Raw genomic sequence first — 20,860 nt, 5'->3', positions numbered from 1 at the left:
GAAGTGCTTCTGGTCCATTTCCAAATCTGCTGCCAAGCACGCTGGGGACCCCCCACACTCCCGTGCTTCTGTGGGACACTCCATGTACCCCAGCATAGCAGCATTCATGAGCCACTTGCTACCTAGAGGTATGTAGACACAGCTTTAAGTGTTTTTTCTATGTCCAAATTGCTGAATCTTTCTGAATCAATTTGGAAGGTTCCGATTTGACTCAGAGAGATTTAAGGGTCCTCTGATTCAATTTGGATTCGGAGATTCAGCCACCGAATCGGGCCGAATCTCTGACGAATTGAATCAGGGACCAAAGCTTCACACAGCCCTACCATGCAGTACATCTACTAGTACAGTTCCACATAAATACATACACTGCAAGAAATACCGCCCCCCCACCAAAAAAGCAAACCCCACTGTAATGTAAAGTTTTACTTTCTTAGATCAAAACAGCATAACTGAATTTAGGACACATAATATCTTTTTACTAAATGTGATTTTGTAAATTTGTTGTTTAATGTTTTAGCATGTTCTTCAAATAAACTTTGGCCATTTCAGCAATTCACTAAGATCACCAACATGCTATTACATTAACAAATTCCCTCTTCACAGTACTTAAAACGGTGACCTCTAGACTCTACAGGTGCATGTTACAAGTATAAGGTTGACAGGAAATTAAACTTAAGCTAACATACAAATCATGCTCTTTTCCTAAGTTAAGCCCTCTTATGTAGCAGAAACTTGATTTGCTTTAGGGGTGGATACAACTATTACTTAATCAGCAGTCTGGGAATATTTAATAGGCAAAATTCCCATTGCTTACAATTCTCTGACTAGATTCTTCCTAACCAGAGGTACTAAGTACTATAGCACTATATAGTGTCTTAATAAATGAATTTCTTAGATTGATTTTACTGGTGGCCTTCAAATCCATCAATGACCGTACCTTGGGAATTGTAAATGTAATTGTAAAAAACCAAACAGTAACAATAATTAATTTTTTTGAAAGACTGTGCATTGATTTAATCTCTAGTTCTAATTTTGTTGATTTTATTTGTTTTACATTTGGGGTTAAACTAACCCCAACTATTTAATATAGCAGGCTAACTAATGAAGATAAAATGTTTAGGCACTATGCAAATATAACCCCTGAAAAATGTACCTCTGTTAAAATAATACATCTCCAGGATACATAACTAGTCACTTCTCATCATTTGTTTAGTTGGGTCAACGGGCTGTCATACTGAGGCACATAGGATTTCAATATATACAAATGCAAAATCTTGATTTAGTGCAACTGTCTTGTTGTTATATTGACTGCCATTGAAATGAAAGATTAGTATGAATCAATATCCCAGAACCAAGCAACACTCAGTTTTGAGAAAGCTGAGACCTAAATCCGCATATCTGAACTCTGTGGGTAAAAATGTGGTTCTCATGGTAACATACGGTATTGGTAGCCTATTTAGGGCATGGTCTATTTAATTCATACCAGGGCTGTCCAGCTGGTGGCCTGGAGGCAGTATGCAAACCATGAGGTGTTGATGTATAACCCTTAGGCTTTTACTGAGCCACTGCCCCCTTATCTATCCAGCTGATGCTGCAACTGGGGTCTCTAGGCTCCCCAACTCTGTGAGTTTTCACTTCCTGCTCCTGCCCCAGGGTATGTGGTGGGGTGGTGCAGCCCATGACACCAGGGAAGCCCATGACATGGTATAGTGGTGTGTAGGGGGTGCAGCCTGGGGTTCCATGTCTTGCACTAGTGTGGCCCCCGGCCTCTTAGAAGTTGGACAGTCCTAATTTATATGGTGCTCCCAAGTGGAAGTAATATCCACTGCAAGTGTGTGTCACAACCTAGCCCTTGTCAATTACGAAACAAGAGAGTTATTCATTATTGGTCTACAGTGGAGGACAGCCAATTAAACAGCTCACCATGCCATACTTGGCATTATTTTCTTTAGCAATATTCTGCAAAACTACACTTCTGATGTTGAGAAATTATAGTGAAAGCATCCATCCATCAGACTTGTGAGAGAGACATGAAGACACGCATAATTATGGGATTTACAGGAGCTTTAATTAGAGACAACATTGTTTCTCTCAGCCCAGTTGGCCTTTGAGGAAGGAAATGTGTATAACTGCATAATGTTAACTTATAGAAAACCTTTCTTTAAACAATTTGATGTGTAGCCCTGAAGGCTACTTCTAAAAACAAGATGTCCTTTTGAAATTGGAGGGGGAAAAAAAAGAGGCACACTTTAAGCCCTCAGAGCCAATGAAAATAGTTCTGTAGATGCTAAGGGTACTTCCCTGGGAGGGAAGAGTCCTGGGCTCTCCCATTCCCTTCTCCATCCTCAGGGATAGGATTAGGCTTTGTGAACTGCAAGTACATAGAGGTGCCTAAACTCTGGAGAGGGGCAAGAGGGAGACCGAACTTGTATGTTTCCCATTGGCTACCTCTACTTACCTCCAGGCTTTCTGAACCCTGCTCTCCCCATTCTCTGTCTAGTGGGCCTTAGGGCCCAAACCTGGATTACTTTTCAGAGGCACCCAACTCTCCTCATTGACTCTATAGGGATCCTAGACACCTAACCCAATCAAGCCAAATCTTTCCGCTTAAGGATTCTGCCTTCTAAGTGTAGGCACCTATAGAAACCATCTGAATTTTGGTCACTCTCAGCACAAACATGCAGTACGTTAAGCCTTTGTTTGACTATACAGAATTATGAATACACAACCTTTTGGGTGAACATGTTTGCTAATAAATTAGCTAATAAATAATCTGTTTGCAAGAGACAAATTCAAGGCCTCCCAGACCTTCCCAAAATGTATGAGATCTCATAAGCAATGCAGAATGGACAGAGTATATTAGTAAAATTGGTTACTTGCCTACAGGTGTCCATACATGCGACTATACATTGGTTATTGCAACAGTTATCAAGCAAGTTGCTTCCATATATTCAGTTAGCAATTAATGACATGCCAGAAACTTCACTTAGTCTAACAGGGATGAGTCTAATGGACGAATTACAGTGGGTCGAGTGGGTGAAGGGGGTGGTCTTCGGCTAGAGAGAAAGAGAGAGAGAGAGAGAGAGAAAGAGGAAACAACAAGCAGAAACACTTCAACCTTTTCACTGTCACAAGATTTTGTTGTTACTATGTTAACATGCACATGCAGCTAAAACTTGCAGTTCTAATTTGCAAATACAATGCAGTGTGACATCTCTATGCATTTGCAATAGGTAAGAAAGCAAAAGGTTCACCAGCATCTGAATTAATCCTTTATCACTGTATGAGCAGCACAGGTATTCTCTTTGGAATAGTTTAGTTTGTTTATTCCCTGTTTTCATGGTTCAGAGGTTGATCATACAATTCATAAAGGATTGCTATCCCCACCACTCCAAAACCTACTCTCAGCCTGGAGAGCCACAGAATGGAATTACAACTAAGATTTCAAAAATGGCTATGGATTTGGATTCCCAATATGAGGAATCTGATGCTCAGAGATACCAACCACTTGCAGCTTCCATTGGTGTCAACAGGAGCTGTGCTGGCTCAGCACTTTAAAAAATTGGGCCCAAATATCAAGGCACTTAATCAATAGTCCCTTCTGATACATAATACTGGTATTAGCAACTAACTCTGGAATCATTAGCTTGTCAGCTCCAAGTGATCCTGGATCCAACAGGAAAAGAGGGCAAGGTGGGAAAGGACTACTGAGTGGGTTCAATAATGCAGAACCCACTGAAACCAAGATTGGTTCACTGATGGGGGGAATCTTAAATGTTACATATCTGTCTTCTCGTGCCATTCATCACACTGAAGCTTAAAAACGAGCACTCAAATATCAGGTACTGACTTAAACAAATTTAAGCATGTACACACCTCTCCATGTACAAGACTACCCTTACTAAATGCATGAACTGTACCATTTCCATGCTGTCTTCTGCCACTGGCATTTCCACAAGTGGCTAGCTCACTCAGATTAGTCCAAAAGTCAGAATTTTTCTTAGGAGACTGTGCTGTGCTGGGAGTCATTTAGAGCCTGTTGGTTGCAGAGTTCAAAGATTTCCTCACCTTTTCTGCTACAGCTTTTGAAAGACATTACTTCTTCTAGTGGAACATGGTTTCTTTACTCAGTTGATGAGCTCACTTATTATACTCTCTGGGCCAGATGTGAGGAGAGAATCTAAGGAATAAATTGCAAGAACAAACCTTATCCAACTGCTTAGCACTCTTCAAGACAGAGATCTGACTGGATAGGAAGAGTTGCCGAGCATGTTTTTAAGAGCAGAGGAGGCTTGCCTGTGGCTAGAAAGAGAGCGCAGAGGATTCATCTACACATGTTGTTTGGAACGGTAAGCAGGTTCCAAGTCCATGTGTGGTAACATAGGGACCTTTTAGTAACAAAGAAGTGATAAAAGATCATATAACAGAGCTGTAATAAAATATAGTGCTGCTCTATGATGATTCTATTTGTACTGTCCATCTGTATCTACCTCCATCTGTAAAAACTTGTGTCAATCCATGGCCACTCTTTACTATACCATACAAACATACATTGACAGACTAAACTTGTAGGTGGTCCTTCTCAAATCCCAGAAGCCATACAGTCATCTCCTCTGGTATGGTTTACATACTTTTGGTATGTCTACACAGGAACAATAGACAACAATCAATCTTTCTAATGTAGCTTCCCCATCTACAAAAGTGGGACAATGCCTATGGGAAGAATGCTTTTCTTTCTGCTTCTATTTTATTTTGCAGCCAGCTTCAAAGGAAGCACATTTAACGGTGCTAAAAGTACTATGAAGATAGAAATTTGTAAGTGTTCATATTCTTTGACCTGAGACATACTATTTGAGGCATACTTATGCTTGAAAAAGTTTCTTGTTCCTTAAATTTGTATTTCAATACATTGTGCTAACAGAAATGGAATAAATGTGACAAATTCTATCTGATGTTCTACTAGAAATTAACAACACTTAAAAGGAGACCCGCCCGCCCCCCGAGAATTTAATTCCTTCATGGTGTTTTCCCGTATAGCTCCAGTGTAGGTCTGTTGGCTCAATTTCTAAAATCTGTCGATTTATAAAGAACTGCTTCCAAGACTCAGCCTTTGTGCTGGGTTACATTAAATTATTCCTGTGTTGATATATACCATATTGCATTGTTTAGACATTACTAAAAACATCATATCATATGTGCACAATTTACCAACACAGAAAAATTCCTACAGCTGTCTTCATATCATATTTGAAACATATAAGACCAGCAATGTATTTCAGCATAAGGATGAATAGAGCACACCAAATTCAAATAAATAATATACCATACTGAAACTGACATTTAGACTGGTTGGGTAAGAAACTCAAAGGCACAGTGGAATAGAGGCCTACACTTAAAGCTTGTGTTTTGGTCCAGGTACAATGAGTTTGATTGTCTTGTTTTATTAACTGCTAATTACAATATAAAAGCTCCACTCACCTTTAGTCCTACTATCATTGTGTCTAGGGCTAAGTACAGACAGTCAAAAAAGCCTGAAGCTGAATTGATTCAATCTTCACAGGTTAGTCTAAGCTGCATAAACTGAACTGATAAGCAAGTGAACAGACACTGACTTTTGATTCCGGAAATGCAGCCACATGCCTGCAGCGCTAGAGCATGTCTCCCTGCTTGGCTGAAGCAGAAAGCTTGGGCCAAGACTACCCCACCCACCCTGTGAGGGTGGGGAGGGCAGGGGGGAGTTTGTGAGGGTGGTATAAAGCATCCTGGGATACTGGAGGGCTATGAGTTAAACTGGCATGTGGAGGGGATCTGGGACAGAAGTTCAAATAAACCAATTTAACCTAAATCAGCTAAGTCTGATACTACATCCATCCAGGCTTATCTTAAACCAGTTTCAGCCATTTTGAAAAGTTTGTGTGTACTGAACTTCTGTTGGGGTACAGATTTGAAACAGTTTCCAATCACTTATACTGGTTTATGTATAATTTCTGTCCCTAGTCCTAGTGTACTACTCGCATCTTGGAAGTTTCTCTGGTTTCAAAAGCCACTGCCCATAGCTGATAAGTGAGTTACTTCTCAGCGTTGCAACTGAATGCTAGGATCTGTAGCTTTTGATTTTCATGATTTACAGACAAAGGACTGGATTTCAAGGTAGTGTAGGAAGGCATCATTCCTTTGGCTGGAGTCCAGCTGTATTAGGGTACTTTTGCACGTGGTCTGGGAGTGGTGGGGTTTGAGGGGGAGCGCTTTCATTAGAGTGGCTCCAAGAGCAGCATCTCATGTATCAGAGACCCTGAGCTTCAAAATGGCAGCAGGGATGTTTAAATCATAGCTTGTTCGATGAGCTTTAGTTCAAGCACCCTTGCTGCCATTTTGGATGCGGGAGGCTGCTGGAACGTGGTAATTACCATACTCCAGCAGACTCGATTAACTGAGCCTGCTCTGACACGCTGTAACTACAGCACATTGGAACAGGCTCTGCGCTCATGTACAGACATCCTTAGGCTACACAAGTTGAGGTTCTATTTTACAGTGAATGGAAGGGCAGGCCTGGAAGATGCCTATCACTTACGTGGCTTTCTTTGTAGGGGCAAATAGCAGTTACAGGCTTACTTTAGGACCAGGTGTCTGTTTTTATACTCTTTGTCTGAAGGAATCTGGAGTGCCAGAACAAGAGGATAGGCCTAAAACACATTCCTCTTCTCTCACATTAGGTCTCAAGGTTTAAAAAGTTTAGCAGGGGAATGTAGCTATCAATATTGTGGATCTGAACCTCCAACCTGCTATGCTGGTATAACTGAACGGACAACCAGGTCCCCTATAATTCCTCGTAGATACAGTACGGTTAAACCACAAGGTGATCTTTCTTATGGCCACTTCTTTCCTTCTTTTATTCCAACTCAGTTGGCTGAGAAATAAAGTTCTGAGAAAGCATTGTGCAATTTCGACATGTAAAAGTCACTGAGCTTTTAGCATGAAGTATGAGCAAAGGTTTTGTAAATGTTCACTTGCCAGGGCCTTAAAAGTTACAGCAATCTCTAGAATAAAGACAGCAGCAGGGGGAGCTCTAATCTACTTATGAATTCATTCAGATCAAGAGAAAAGGAGAGGAAAAAAAACAACCCCCACCCCAAAAATCTGTATGCTGTGCTAGCTGTCATGTCAGTGAGTAAATATATGACTAAGCCCAATTAAATGTTTAGTCTGAAGCCAAGAAGATGATATTGGTAGAGACAGAATGGCCCACATTTCCCTGCTTCCATAAGACTTTTTCTGCTTCCACGAAGCTGAAACTGTATTTGCTGTGTTAACGGATCGCAGAACACACAAAAAACTGACTTCTGCACAGCCCCAGAATCATATAGAAGGCCCCTTCTTAGTGAAAAATAGCTCATTCTTATTTAGTTGTTGCCTCAGACATTTTAATTGAGCTTTCAACTTTTGGGGCAGGCCCCCACAACCTGGCCTCTTTTAACTAATGACCTGCTGGGTTCTCTCTCTTTTTCCTTTTTTTTTTAAAGGGGAAATGCTGTGTTTGTAAAAATTAGTGCTAAAGGGGCAGGGGATCATAGGTCCCCAGGGCTAAGTAAACAAGTCTGCAGAAAGAATCAGGACTTCTAACTAGCACACGTTAAGCAGACATAAAGAATTTACCAATGAAAATGGTGGGCTAAGTACATATTTAATAACTCCCTGATGTTGCTGGAGACCGCCCGCCTGTGAAGAGCTCAGTGGGATGAAGGATAACTCCTACTCCCACCCAAAATTAAAAATAAAGAAAAAAAAGTTTTACGTTATTGTTAAACTAAACAGCACACTCCAGTTTTTCAGTCTTAAGAGAAATTTAGTTAGGCAAACACAGTGTGAGAGTGACTAAATAAAGCAAGTCTAGACTTAAAACTCGATCAGAACCATATGGGAACCTTTCAAGCATCTGCCTTTTCTGAGCTGCTATCATTCTACAGAGTCCACAAAATATGCTTTTTGTAAAGCATGGCTGTAATTACCATGGGAGGCCCTGTTTTAAGACGATAGCTAAACTCTGAGAAGGGAAGCCAATGCACTTTTATTTAAAAGCCTTTCATTCCACTTATATTTAACATTCATGATTGTCTGTGACCATCAGAGAGTGCTTACAAAAGGGCATGAGCGCAGTTCCATTTTATGGTACACTCCTATTGATCTGGAGGTGTAAACAAAAGCTTGATGTTTACCTATTTCTGCCCAGTTAGCAACTGTTTGCTATATTCTAGGCTTCTTCGACTTCTACTGCACTAAAACCATCCTTGCAGCTTTGTAGTGAGCAAATATTTAAGCAGAGTTTCTAAGACAGGGTTTACTATTAATATGCTCAGAACCTCCTGCAGACAAGGTTTTTATTTTATAATAAAACATTGGGTACCAGGATTAGCATGAAAAGAAAGATTTTTGTTATTATTTTCTTTAGGAGGGAAATAAATGTCATATATATTGTCTGTCCCTTATATGAAATAGGCTTGGAAACTGATTAGGCTTGGAAACTGACCACATATCTCATATAATCAGTTTCCAAGCCTATCTCATATAAGGGACAGTCTCAAGCTTATTTTATTGTAAAAGGAAATCTCTCCCTGTTTCAGTAAAATCCTGGTATGCCTGGACAACCTTTCTCCCACATCCCAAGTCACTGCCATAACCACAAAGCTGCTGGCTATGCTGGGGTAGGTTTCCTGCAATCTCTGTTACTGAAGCTGTTCCATAAGTGTTGGGTCAGAGACAGTCTGACTGTATAGTTCAGGACTGAGGGCACTTACTCAGGTGTGGGACCCCCAGGGTCAAGTCTAAACTACAATAAATGTAGATTTTTACGAATGTAAACATAATTTTACAAAGTATGACAGGAAAGACTGCGGAAGACCCACTTTGGACTATACAACAGCCTAATACGCACTCACCTGGGATGAGAGATACAGGTTAAAGTTACTGATCTGAATCAGGCAGAGCAGGGATTTAAAGCCAAATCTCCCAAATCTTAGTGAGCTAACCACAGAGCAATTCTGCAGTGGATCTCTCCCTCTCTCTATATATTGTTTTTTTGCAAATACCTCAGATGTCTCAGGCTTTTGCCTAACAACAAACAGCAACATTTTTGAAATCTTGAAATGTTCTGCAGGATGAAGTTTCCTGCAACAGTTTCCTGCCCTGGTTTAGTCAGAAATCAGACAATTCATGCATGATGTTCCTCATTATGGGCACATGGCTACGGAGGAAACAGAGCTACAGACTAGAGTGATTTTTACAGCTTTAAGCCAATGTAAATTTGCAGGGCAACTCTGAAGAAATAAAGAAGAAAGGTTTCTGGGTCTTAAAATTGGTGGTGAATGAAGGTGCAGAGAAGTTTGGAATGTCAGAGTATGGACAGACAAAACAATTAAACTGAGTTAAATGGAAATGTTACCGAGTGTCAAGTTGATCCATGATAACTAATTTTATATATTTGGTCTATCCCATGCTAACTGGAAGGTTAGTTTAGCAGTTGTTTCATTTAAGAGAAAACTCTACTGGTTTAGATTCCGTTTATTTTAGGATAGTTATCACCATTTCCACAGATCATTTGACATGCACTAAGGTCCCCACTACTTGCCCTCACCTCTACCTTTTAACTGTGTAATTGCTTCAACTGACCTTGCTTTTAAAGTATGGAGAAGGTGGATGTGGGTATCAGAGGAAAAAGGTGCGTTACAACTGAAAGTTTTAACACAGCTCTTCAGTTCAACACCTCACTATTACCACCCCAAAATTAAGAGCATATGAGCATTAGGCACGTAGTCAAACGCTCTCAATGACATAACTATAATGATTTTATTTATATTACTGCAGCTGCTCCATTTTGAAGGGAAACAAATGCACAGTTTGTTCAATTCTTATTTTATTGCTACATCAGATTCATTTTCTTGCTGCTCATGCACAGACTTGTACATTAATGACAATCACATACGCATGTACAGATATATATATTTATGAGGATGTTTTATTTTTTAATTAGTCTGTTTAGTGAACTAATGCATCATATGGAAAATCCAGCTCGAATAAACAAAGACATTAATGCAAAGGGAGAGACCAGCAAAGATGGTTAGTCCTACTAAACTGTGCATTATTCTTTGCTATTCAGCATGAAGCATGCCAAGTTGGGAGGTGTACAGAATTTTAGTGGAGGACTGAACAGCTCATCCTTTCAAAAAACTGTAGGCCAGTGGTGTCTGCTGATGGAGAAGAGCAAAATTCCTGCATATTTTGATTCCACCTACAGCAGGATGCTCACAGATGTCAACAGAAGATGTGCACGACAATCAAGGGTAAAAATCTAACCTTTATACAAGTAATTGAAATGGAGAGATGAAACAATTATACTGCATTTGGAGGGGGAGCTTATCATAGTTCAGCTGAATCTGCTGCAACTGTTTCATACGTTGGTTTCTATACCACAATAATTAGAAGTAAAATGGGGGGCAGCTTACTCCTAAATGAAACTGAGTTAAGTTACCCTGGTTTAACTTTCCATGCCGTGAGATACCAGACAGACAGAAAAATCCATTACTTAGATCAGATGACCTGGACTTAAGAATGGTAAGCCAATCCTCTGGCTCATCAAAGTGGTATAATTATTTGGTTGTCCACATCCTTAGTTCTTCAAGTACTTTATTGCCACACACAGCATTATTCGATGAGAAAAATGTGTGACCCTCCCTACCTCATTTTGAGCCATTACTATTTCTGCACTTTGTCCTTCCTTTCTTCTCCACTTTCCATTCCCCCTTTTCTTTTCCTTTGAGTCTCTTTTCTTTTCTTACCTCAGCTGCAAGGAAGGAAATGAAATTTCTAACTCCTACCCCGAGCCCCTTTTCCATTTCAGTCCTAGCTCCTTTCCAGTTGCAGCCACTAAGATTATTACTATGCCAATAATCATTAATGTGTAACTGAATGCAACAGAAGTGTCATCTCTTTAAATAACACATCAGAGAAATAAGAGGACAGAAGAGTTGGTACTGTTTCAGGCTGACTGCAGACCCAGAAAAACAGTACTGCATTAGTTTCTTTCAATTATCAGAAGGTTTTCTTCACAGCTATAAAAGTTAGAAAAGTACCATCTATGTACGACATGGCATAATAACCATCTAAATACAGTAAGCAAGACATATCCAGAGCCTGGGTCCTATGTTTAACATTCCTGCTCTAGACACAGGCAGAGTGCTCACAACAATTATTACTGATCTAGCTGCTCTGAAACTAATACTGAAGACAAAACGCACCTTTGGTTTCCCATCTGTGTTCCTGGCAAAAACAGTATTTGTTATTGTTTGACTTAATTTTCTTTTTTAAAGTTGAGACTTGCTAAAAATAAGACCACTTCCTTTTACAGATCAGTTCATTTAAAAATAAAAAAGATAAAGAGGCAAAAAGTCTTTTGCTGAAAACATACATCATAAAGCAAGTTCACCAACCCTCCTTCCCCCCCCCCGCTGCTGACAGCTAGAGTAGAGTACAATCCCAATCATGCTCCTAAGACTTTCCCATTAGCTTCTCCTGTATGCCCAGATCAATCCTTCAGTCTCTATCGTCAGATTCTTATCCTTCCTTCCTCTGATCTCTTCACACCTTCTCTCTCCTTTTGTTTCTTCCCTTGACACACAAGGCCTGTCTCTACTAAGGGGGTTTTCTAACCAGTTTTAAAACCAGTCATAAGATGCAGTGCTTTAAAATCTCCCTCCACTTATACACACTTGCATGTTCTCTCTGTTCACCCTGTTTCCAACTATACTCCAGGGAAGTGGGAGAGGGAAAGTGACAGGTCTTTAACCTGTGCTGACCTCAGAATCATCAGCTTATAAAATGAGGTGAAAACTGATGCAGCTGGCTGAACAGACAGCAGTGCTTTCTCAGTTAACTGGAAGGGGGGGGGGGGAGCACCATGAGAAGGGGAACAATTAGTCTAGAGGCTCCTTTGAAGGCCTGCTCAGTCCACCAGGGAATGCTGCAGCTTCTGCCCTTTTCCATGGCCAGTGGCACAGTGGACACAGTGCCTTTCAGTTATCCCCCAGGGGAGCTCCCTGTGAAGACAGGCAGAGTACATATTTTTCATCTGATTCTCCAGAGGTACTTGCTGGGCTTTCGGTGGCATTTAAGAACAGAATTGCTTAACATACCCCTAACCAGTTTTGGACCTGGATGAAGAGCCTGACCCTGAATGTCTGATAGGAGGCGCAGAAGAATCAGTAGCTGGAATTGCTAGCCAGTATACCTAAGAAAAAGAAGAGAAGAACTTAATTTGGAGGTGCTAATAGCATATGAAGCTTTTCATACTAGATCCTCCTGATGACCCTCCAGAACAGGAATATATGAGAGAAGGTGTGGAGCTGAAACCAAGCTCTAATTTAGAAGAAAGATACCTTTTGAGGAAAATCTCTAGACAGCAGCTGGCAACATATGACCCATGGATTGGATCTAGCTTGCAGAGCTGGGGTGTTTGATGGCATTTCTGCAAGATGGGCTCTTCATTTGCAGGGTGGTAGTGGCATGGTGGAGAAGAGTGGTGACTCCAGCTCCAGCTCAGGCTGGATTTGAAGTGACCCAAGCTCAAAGCTAAGCTCTGTTACAGTGCTCCCCTGTCCTGTTGCAAGAAGTTGCTAACCCCTGCTGTAGGTGGCCTCTGGAACAAATGAATGTTTGTATTCACTTCCAAGGAATTAGATAATACAAAGATGAGGAATTATGAGGAACTGAGCACATGCAGCACCAGATTTCCAGTAAGATTCAGCATTGTAGAGATGAAGTCAACTCTCAAGATCTTAAATTTATCACAATCTGATTTCTGGCAAAAATCTGTGCCTTTTACTTTGTTAGCAAAATACCTGTTCTCTCCTGTTACTGTCAATAGGACTGAAACCACAATGTGACCTCAGTCAATATGGCATCAGTTTCCTGGTAGCTATTGCAGCTGGTAAGTAAAGATAGTTACTATTTGGGCACATCTGCATGAGATGTTTACTGTGCAGTTGACTAATTAACTGTGCAGTAAATGTCTCAGTGTCTACATGTGCGCCCCTATTAGGGTGCACAAAACTAATAAACCCCGCAGCAGGGTAGTCCATGTAAATACAAGGACTACCCTGCTGCAGTTTTTTCAGGTGTAGCAGCGCCTATATAGATGCTGCCCGGCTGGCTGGGGCACAAGGGTGCTTCAGTGCGGAGACTACCTGCTAGCTAGACCTGCACTGAAGCACTCTTGTGCCCCAGCCAGCCCCTCCACAGCCCCTGAGCCTGGCTGGAGCAGCCACAGGGTGACAAGCTGACCCCCTAGACTCCCTGCCAGCTGGGGCTGCTGCAACCCGTCAATATTCTGCAGTCCAGGGCATGAACAATGCATGCCCCTGGAGGCTGGAGGGGCACAGCAACTGCCTGCAGGCAGCGGCATGGTGGTGAAGAGCGGGTGACTCCTGCAGGCAGCCACGGTGGTGTTAGCAACGGGAGGGGGGTTGTGAGTACCAACCAGCAGCCAGGAGCAAGGACTGTGTTGCTGGACATGTATCTGAAACTTAAATTTGAATCTGAAATGGCAATGGACTGGGAAGATGGATTTCCCTGCTAAAGACAGAAATCAGACAACAGATAATTTATGTATTTTTAAATTTCAAAGTTTTGAATATCTGGAATTGGTAGTACTGGATTTATGATGGACCAGAGAGTAACAGGAGTGCATCCTGGGATGGGGCTAAAGGAGTGCATCCTGGGATGGGGCTTTCAATTGCTCTGTGGTTTCTGCTTTTGATTGCACGGATGTGGAAACAAAACTGAAATCAACTATGTTTTCACTCCTTTCTTCCCCTTTAAAAACAGGATTTTTTTTTTAAACCTTCCATTAGTTCAATGTTAACATTAACTTGCCCCTGTGCACACATGGATTAATCTGGATTACTGACACTACTTTTAAGTAAAGCCTTATCTTTGCAGCACATGTGTCCTTGGGAGAACACTTTACACACCATGACTTGTATGTTCAGAGTGAGACCTTATCTCATTCAAAATGTAAATTCTGAGGCAGGCACTGTCCATCTTATTTGCACAGGTTATTTGTACAATTAAAAGTAACAGCCATTCTATTACACTTTACGCTGCATCCATAATTAAAAGACTGTTGTTAACAAGGCAAAGAGACCCCTAAAAGTTCAGAACTGCCAAAATAAGTTTGTCTTTACAACCTTAACTCAGCTCACTTGTACGCATGCGTTATAAGTCAATCTTTAATTACATGATCACATAACACTTTTTCCATAGAATTCCTCCTTTGTTCAGTGTACAGGATGGAACATTTAGCTAAAACTTTTTTAACAAACCCTCAGCCTTAGAAAAAGTTAGTTAAAGCATTTTATATTTGGTAAAGGTACAAGAAACTAAACAAAAGAAGAGCTCTAGAGTGGGACATGTCAAGCAATCTTAACTGCCAACTTTTTACTAGCTGTAGTATATAGAAGACCTGATCAGATGTAGGTGCTGTACAAACATATAGGAAAGAACTTATAGTCTAGGTTAACAACAAGACACAGCAGATGATATAATAGAAGAACATAAGAACTGCCATTTACTGGGTCAGGCCATAGGTCCATCTTGCCCACCCTCCTGTGTCACACAGTGGCAGAGAGTGGATGGTGAAAGGGAGTGAACTGGGTATGACCAGGGTTTTTTCTACTGTTCTTCTCTCTCTAGCAGCCTCCAGGATTTAAGGCCAGGTTTATAACCACAGTGATAAAATGCGGCGGGGCTGATAGGGGAGGTAGCAATGACAGAAATATGTTTTTGAATAGACTAGGCTTTGCACACGAGCACAATGTACCTTACCACCTCCCTAACGGTTCTCAATTGTCACTGTCTGTAGACAGAAGTAAATGGTAAGCAGGGGGCTTGTGCCAAGCAGAAGATGACATAAGAACTGATCATTGAAACACTCCTTCGCTATTTAACACTAAAGACCTGAGTCTCCCACTGATACCTATGGGAATTCCATGTGGCCCGGAGGCAGCCTTAGCATGACAGCATAGCAGGAACAGGATGCCATACATGTGCAAAAGGATTTGGAGACCGTGCTTCCATAGCATTTGGGGTTGCAGTGCATATCCCAATGGCAAAGTGAGCAAAGGCCTTTGATTGTTTCTTGAGTGGAACCTTTCTGCTCTCTACCGCAACAGCTGTAACACTACAGAACAGGAAAAGGGGACGTGGGAGAGAACATGTTCAAGGCCCCACGTCTTAAATCCAGGGGCTCTAATGCCAGGAAAAACACATTTTGAATTCATTTTCTTTCCTCATGGAGAAGTTGAGATCCCCAACTCAACAATTTTTAAAAGCTATAACTTAACAGTAACTGCGCTGCAACTAAAATTAGTGCTCAAACAAGATCAGGTCTCTAAAACAGAGAAACAAACACACGGCATGGAAGGTTATAGTGGTGCTAGCGCCTGCTTAGGGTCATTTTATTGAAGCAAGTGCACAGCTGCATTTTCTTTTAAAATACTGCTGCAGTGTTTTAAGAGAAGGGGGGGAATAATCTAATTTTTGGCAGCAGGGGATATTTCGCAAATCATAGATGCTTTGGCATCAAGCCGTTAACAAAGGCAGGGGCCTTCACTTGCAAGCTTTGCTGGGAGAGATCCACCCACCTCAAGTGGGATTAATTAAAACAGGCATGTATCATGTGAATAGTTTCTGTTTCCTCACAGAAATACTCAGCACACATAACCCAAAACAGGTTGAGAATCAGAGAAAAGTAAAAAAGAGATTTTTTTTCCCCTACTCCCCCTTCACATTTCTTTCTTGGTACAATAAATGAGGAACAATACAGACTGAAAAAAGCTCATGGTTTCTGTAAAACTGCAGCTGCTTTGATTAAATGCTAATAATGTTGAATAAAATTAGGGGTTTTGTTTTTGTTTAAGGTAGGGGTCATATTTTGCTAATGAGGTGACAAATTCTCCAATCAAACTGTACTCACAGCCACACACTTATCTGGGTGGTCTAAATACTTCCTCTCAAAATGATTTCAGTTATTGCTTTTTTTAATCTTAAAGCTCAGAAGGAAAGAGAGGGGAAAATGCTTGTGTTGTCCTGTCATGTTACAATTTTCAGCTCCAGAATAAAGGGTGAGGAGAAGATGGCTTCTTTGAAAAGCTAGAACAACTTAACAAAAAAAAGAAAGAAAAAAAAGAAGAAAAAAGAAAAGTACAGTATCATTCTTTTCAAGAAGCTTTCATAGGAATGATGGATTCTGGCACTTCAAGGAATCGCTGGAGAAAATGGTGGTAAACCAGACAAAGCAGAAAGCCTAAATATATAAGTAAGTACAGAGAAAGCTCAAGTTTCATCAAGACCTCTTCCTTGAGATTTTGTTTTTTTCCCTCTTAATATCTCAGACCCCTTTTTGGAGCTGATTAACTACATTCCCACTCAGGGTTTTTTATTAAAAACAGACTTTAGCAGCAATTCCAAATCTAAAAGTGAACTTTTAATAGACAGAGGAGTCGGACACATTACCCTCTCAGGTGACTTCCCCCTATGGCCCCTGCTCAGGGATTTCCTCTCTTCGAGTTTAGTCAGCAAGATAAACTTGACGTTTCAGCACAAATGTGAACCCTTCCTTTATTCTTAAATGTTTGTGTTTTTTAAATTGAAATACCTTCTCAGCAATAGATAAAAAGAATTATAAACTGGGTCAGAAGATGCACTGTAGATCTTTTTTTTAAAGTCAAATACTAGGAAGTTCTGTAACAGTAGTATAGATGGTTACAGTATTAACAACACTGCGCTCTTTCACCAGCAATTGTTTTCCATGCCACTAAATGCAGCTATGAGCTTTAAATGATGCCTAACTAGGCTTCTTTGGGCTATGACTTACCATCAGGGCTCCACCCAGCTAGCAGCTTATCAAACACAAGATTAAACATGCAACTAAGCCAGGCAGCTCAGGAAAGCAGTATCCATGCAACAAAGCAGGAAAGAGGAGACATGCTCATTCTCCAGGACAGACAACTAACAACTGCTGGGTCGCTATGGTTCCCTCCAGTAGTACAACGGACAAAGCACTGCATCTTGACTCTTCACATGGTGTGTGCATTAATAGTATAATGGAGACTATGGTGAAGGAGCCATTGATATCATTTTGAAGCTCTCCAGACTGAGGAAATTCAGAGACACTATTCTACTTCTGGTGCTTAACACCTAAAGAAGCATATTTCACCTCAATGGTCTAATATTTATTAGTAACTTGAGATAACATTGAGTGTATATTGGCATGACAGAGTGCATTTCATGTGTGGCAAATGATGCACTGCCTTTTCAATGGTAAAAAATACAGAAATGTTTCCTATCACTTTATGTAGTTGATCTGTTTCTTTTGGGCTAGAACAATTATATTTGAAGGTAGAGTTATGTAACTGGAAGCCATAACTGATTTGACAGATTTAAATGAAAGCATTTCAGTAGCTTTTAATCCATAGAGTCAGGTATCCAGACTGTAGCCGTATTGGTCTAGAGGCAAAAGGAATCAGAAGTTGTGGTAGAGGTGATATCTTTTATTAGACCAACTAGATGTTTTCACACAAAAAAAAAACCTTTTTTTGCAAAATAAATGTCTTTAATGTGCCTGAAATCTTGCAATTAAAGACTTTTTTTTTCTTTTTGCAAACATCTAGTCAGTCTAATAAAAGATATCACCTCTACCCCAAGTTCTGATTCCTCAATCCATACATGAAGTTTACTTTCAATGACTATTTTAAAAATTGAAAATATGAACAGTTACTTTGACCTTTCTACATATAATCTGCTTAAATTGTCATTATTGGTATTTTTAAATCTTATGAAAAACAGAGTCCCCCATGTATCACCAAGGGATTTAAACTAGGGATGTGAAAAGTTCAATGTTTAAACGATAGGTACATTTATACTGGTAACGCATCACCAGTTAACGTATGGTGTGCAGTCTGGCGGGGAAGGGAAGTGGCGCAGTGCTTCAGGAACAGTAAGGTAGAGGGCAGGCAGGAGGGAGGGAGGGAGGGAGGGAGGAGCAAGGAGGAGTGGGGGTGGGGGGAGACAGGAGGGAGAACTAGTACCCATAGCCTATGAGGTTAAAGAGGAAAACAGCAGGCAGCCTAATGAATCATCATCAATTAAGCAATTATCTGCTTTTTCACAGGTGCTCCCTCCCTCCCAGAGGTGCCAGCAGCTGCAGTGGGCTGGGAAAGTCCCATACCAGCTGCTGCCCCCTGCAGCTTCATATGGGCTGTGCTGTCTGGAAGGGCCTGCCACCGCCACTGCCACCCCCCTCTCCCCCAATCAAAGGCCCTGGGAGCAGCAGTGGTGTCTTAGCTGCTGTGTTATCAGTTAACCGTTTAACTGATACAATTAGAGGAGGTTAAACGGATAATTTTTTAAACAATATTTACAACCCTAGTTTAAACCTGCATCTGTCTCTCACACTTTAGGATACAACTGGAAGCCTTTAAAAACAACCTTTTATATTAATGTATTATTAGGGATATTATGTTATAGTATAACTGTAATACTTAACAATGCTACCTTCAGATCCTGGTAAAAGAAAAACTGACAATGTCTTAACTGCTTTTCCCCAAAACTGAAAACCTATAAAAGTACCTTAACGTACTGATGAAAGACAAAACCCCAAATAAAAGAGGGCAGAGACAAAAGTCCTTGTTCTTTAACCTACCATGTTCTGCCACGTGATTTTATATAAGTTACTTGCTATAATGACTACAATAAGTATGCTGTGGTTAGGTATAGATAGATTTTCCACCACAGGCTTTGTATTTTTGGACTGAACTTGGACTTTTATCACTATTGTTCCACTTTTAAGTGGCTGATTTTTTTTTCTTAAAGATTCAGTAGGGTCACTTCTGGTGATACCGTCCTGTGATTCCACCTGAATGGAATGGATGAGTTAAGCCATCTCGCTCTATGCCACCAGTTCTCCATGTTACATTGCATTACAACAACAGTGTGTCACTAACTCTTGTGTCTGCCTTTTTACTGCTCCCTGCCACACCTTTCAACTGGATGCAACAGAACAAGGGTTTGTTTTGCTGTCAGACCTACAATATGTCATTTCTTTATTTCTATTCACTATATACTTGTCTTTAAGTTAAAATTTTCTCATTAAATCATTGAGAAATAAGATTTGGAACAAAAAAAAAAATGGATGCTTCAAAAATCAGTCTCTGACTTCCTGGAGTGAAGTCTTTTGCTTTGTTAACTCTAGTTTTAAGAAGATTGCATTTCAGTTTTCCACGCAATGTCTGTTATTCTATAGGAAGAGAACCATGCCCAGCATCAGGAGTTATTCAACATCTTACCTTGGAATGCTGGGAGGAGCCCGTGTTGGCCGGGATGGAACCTGAGGAGGTGCTCCAAGGGCTTCACTGCTGCTAGGAAATGGGGGTAATGGTCCTGGACGGAACGGGACTGGTGGAGCCCCTGACTGAGGGCCTGGAGATGGGATTGCTGGAGCAGGTCCTCGGCCAGGTAAAGGTCTGGTTGGGGGATTATTTAAGGTAGGCCTCCTCTGAGTTGAAGGACTTGGAGGAGGTGATCTAGTGAATAATCAGAGATTAATGAAGATCTACACACTTTTTACATGGAATCCAGAAACACCCTGACATCTTCTGAATATTTTCCTCTGCTCTTATATTGTTTTAGTTCTACAGGGCATAATTTAAGCAACCCAGTATAGCACAGATCTGGTATTATGTACTTGAAATAATGCTTTTTTGTATTATCTTTTCCATGCTCTCATCCATTTCTAATCACTACTCAGAGCTGCTTCAGATTCTCAAAAGAATGTCTATTGTTTTGTTAAATGGTATCAACCCCTTAACCACAAAACTTAGACAATACCCAACAGTTTCGTAGATACTGTAGATATTATAATGGTCAGAAGCAGATGTATAATTGCAAATGTCAATATAAAGGGTTTAGTATCGTTAGTATTCTACCACTATTTTATTAGGTTAATTTATAGGGAAGGATATTCTGTCTCTTTAAGGAAGCCATAAGTAAGAAGCACTGAACACTCACAATTGCTTGTAAGCAGAACCAAAAGTAGACAAAGGATTTGGGTTAGATTTTAAAAATGGGACTGCCAGAGCATGGAAAATGGAAGAGTTTAAACTCCTAAAGATACAGGGAACTTTAAATGTGAGGGTGTAAGCGATCACATGGTTTGCACTACTTTTGCAAGCACATCAACTAAATAGAGGATCAGCCAAGTCACAAAGTATGCCAGACAGTCTTCTCAGAGTCAAGAACAAGGTTACTAAGAACCTCTGTTGGTGAATATAAACCAACAACCCTATAAACCACTCTGGCATTTAGTTGCCTAACATATATGTGTGGAAGAATTTTGGAGAAAAAATATCCTGCAGGCAGATTTGGAGATACAAACACCAGATTGCAGATTTTTTGGTGCTAAAGAGATCACAGTAGCGACTTGGAAGCCAAATCTGGATGATGAATCCCACAGCTATGTCAGAATACAAGGTTCTCAACATATCAGAAACAGCAATGCCAGTTGAAACAGAACTAAATACCAAAACATCTCCAAAGGAGACTTTATAAGTGTACTTTTCCCCATGTCCCCTCTAGAACAGAATAGGAGACTTGGAGTGAAGCCTGGTGGTTTGACTGGAAAGAACACTCATTGGGCAGAGAAGAATTTTGAGCACACTGGTATTTAAACCCAGTTTACTTGAGAGATTCTTGGGTTTGCCAAGTAAAAATAACATACCTGCATGATCTCCAGTCCTCAAGTTTGGTAGGGAGGGGG

The 20,860-nt window shown here is 40.6% G+C and overlaps 1 protein-coding gene across 3 annotated transcripts in view; it reads right to left on the bottom strand.

Annotated features, from left to right (window-relative positions):
* Window positions 1–20,860, bottom strand: part of LOC102384061 (dynamin-3-like) — a 104,908-nt gene that overhangs the window by 5,093 nt on the left and 78,955 nt on the right. For 2 of the 3 annotated variants that reach the window (XM_006033248.3, XM_006033249.3), the window contains exon 5: window positions 19,392–19,628. In XM_006033248.3, coding sequence (XP_006033310.1) covers window positions 19,392–19,628 — 237 coding nt within the window. Of the gene's footprint in view, window positions 1–1,182; window positions 3,057–19,391; window positions 19,629–20,860 lie in introns of those variants that run through there. The other variant, XM_025214999.1, reaches the window with a different exon arrangement.

This window comes from Alligator sinensis, unplaced genomic scaffold, assembly GCF_000455745.1.
Source record: "Alligator sinensis unplaced genomic scaffold, ASM45574v1 scaffold899_1, whole genome shotgun sequence".
Lineage (NCBI taxonomy): Eukaryota > Metazoa > Chordata > Crocodylia > Alligatoridae > Alligator > Alligator sinensis.
This window is presented reverse-complemented; position numbering and strand designations above follow the sequence as displayed.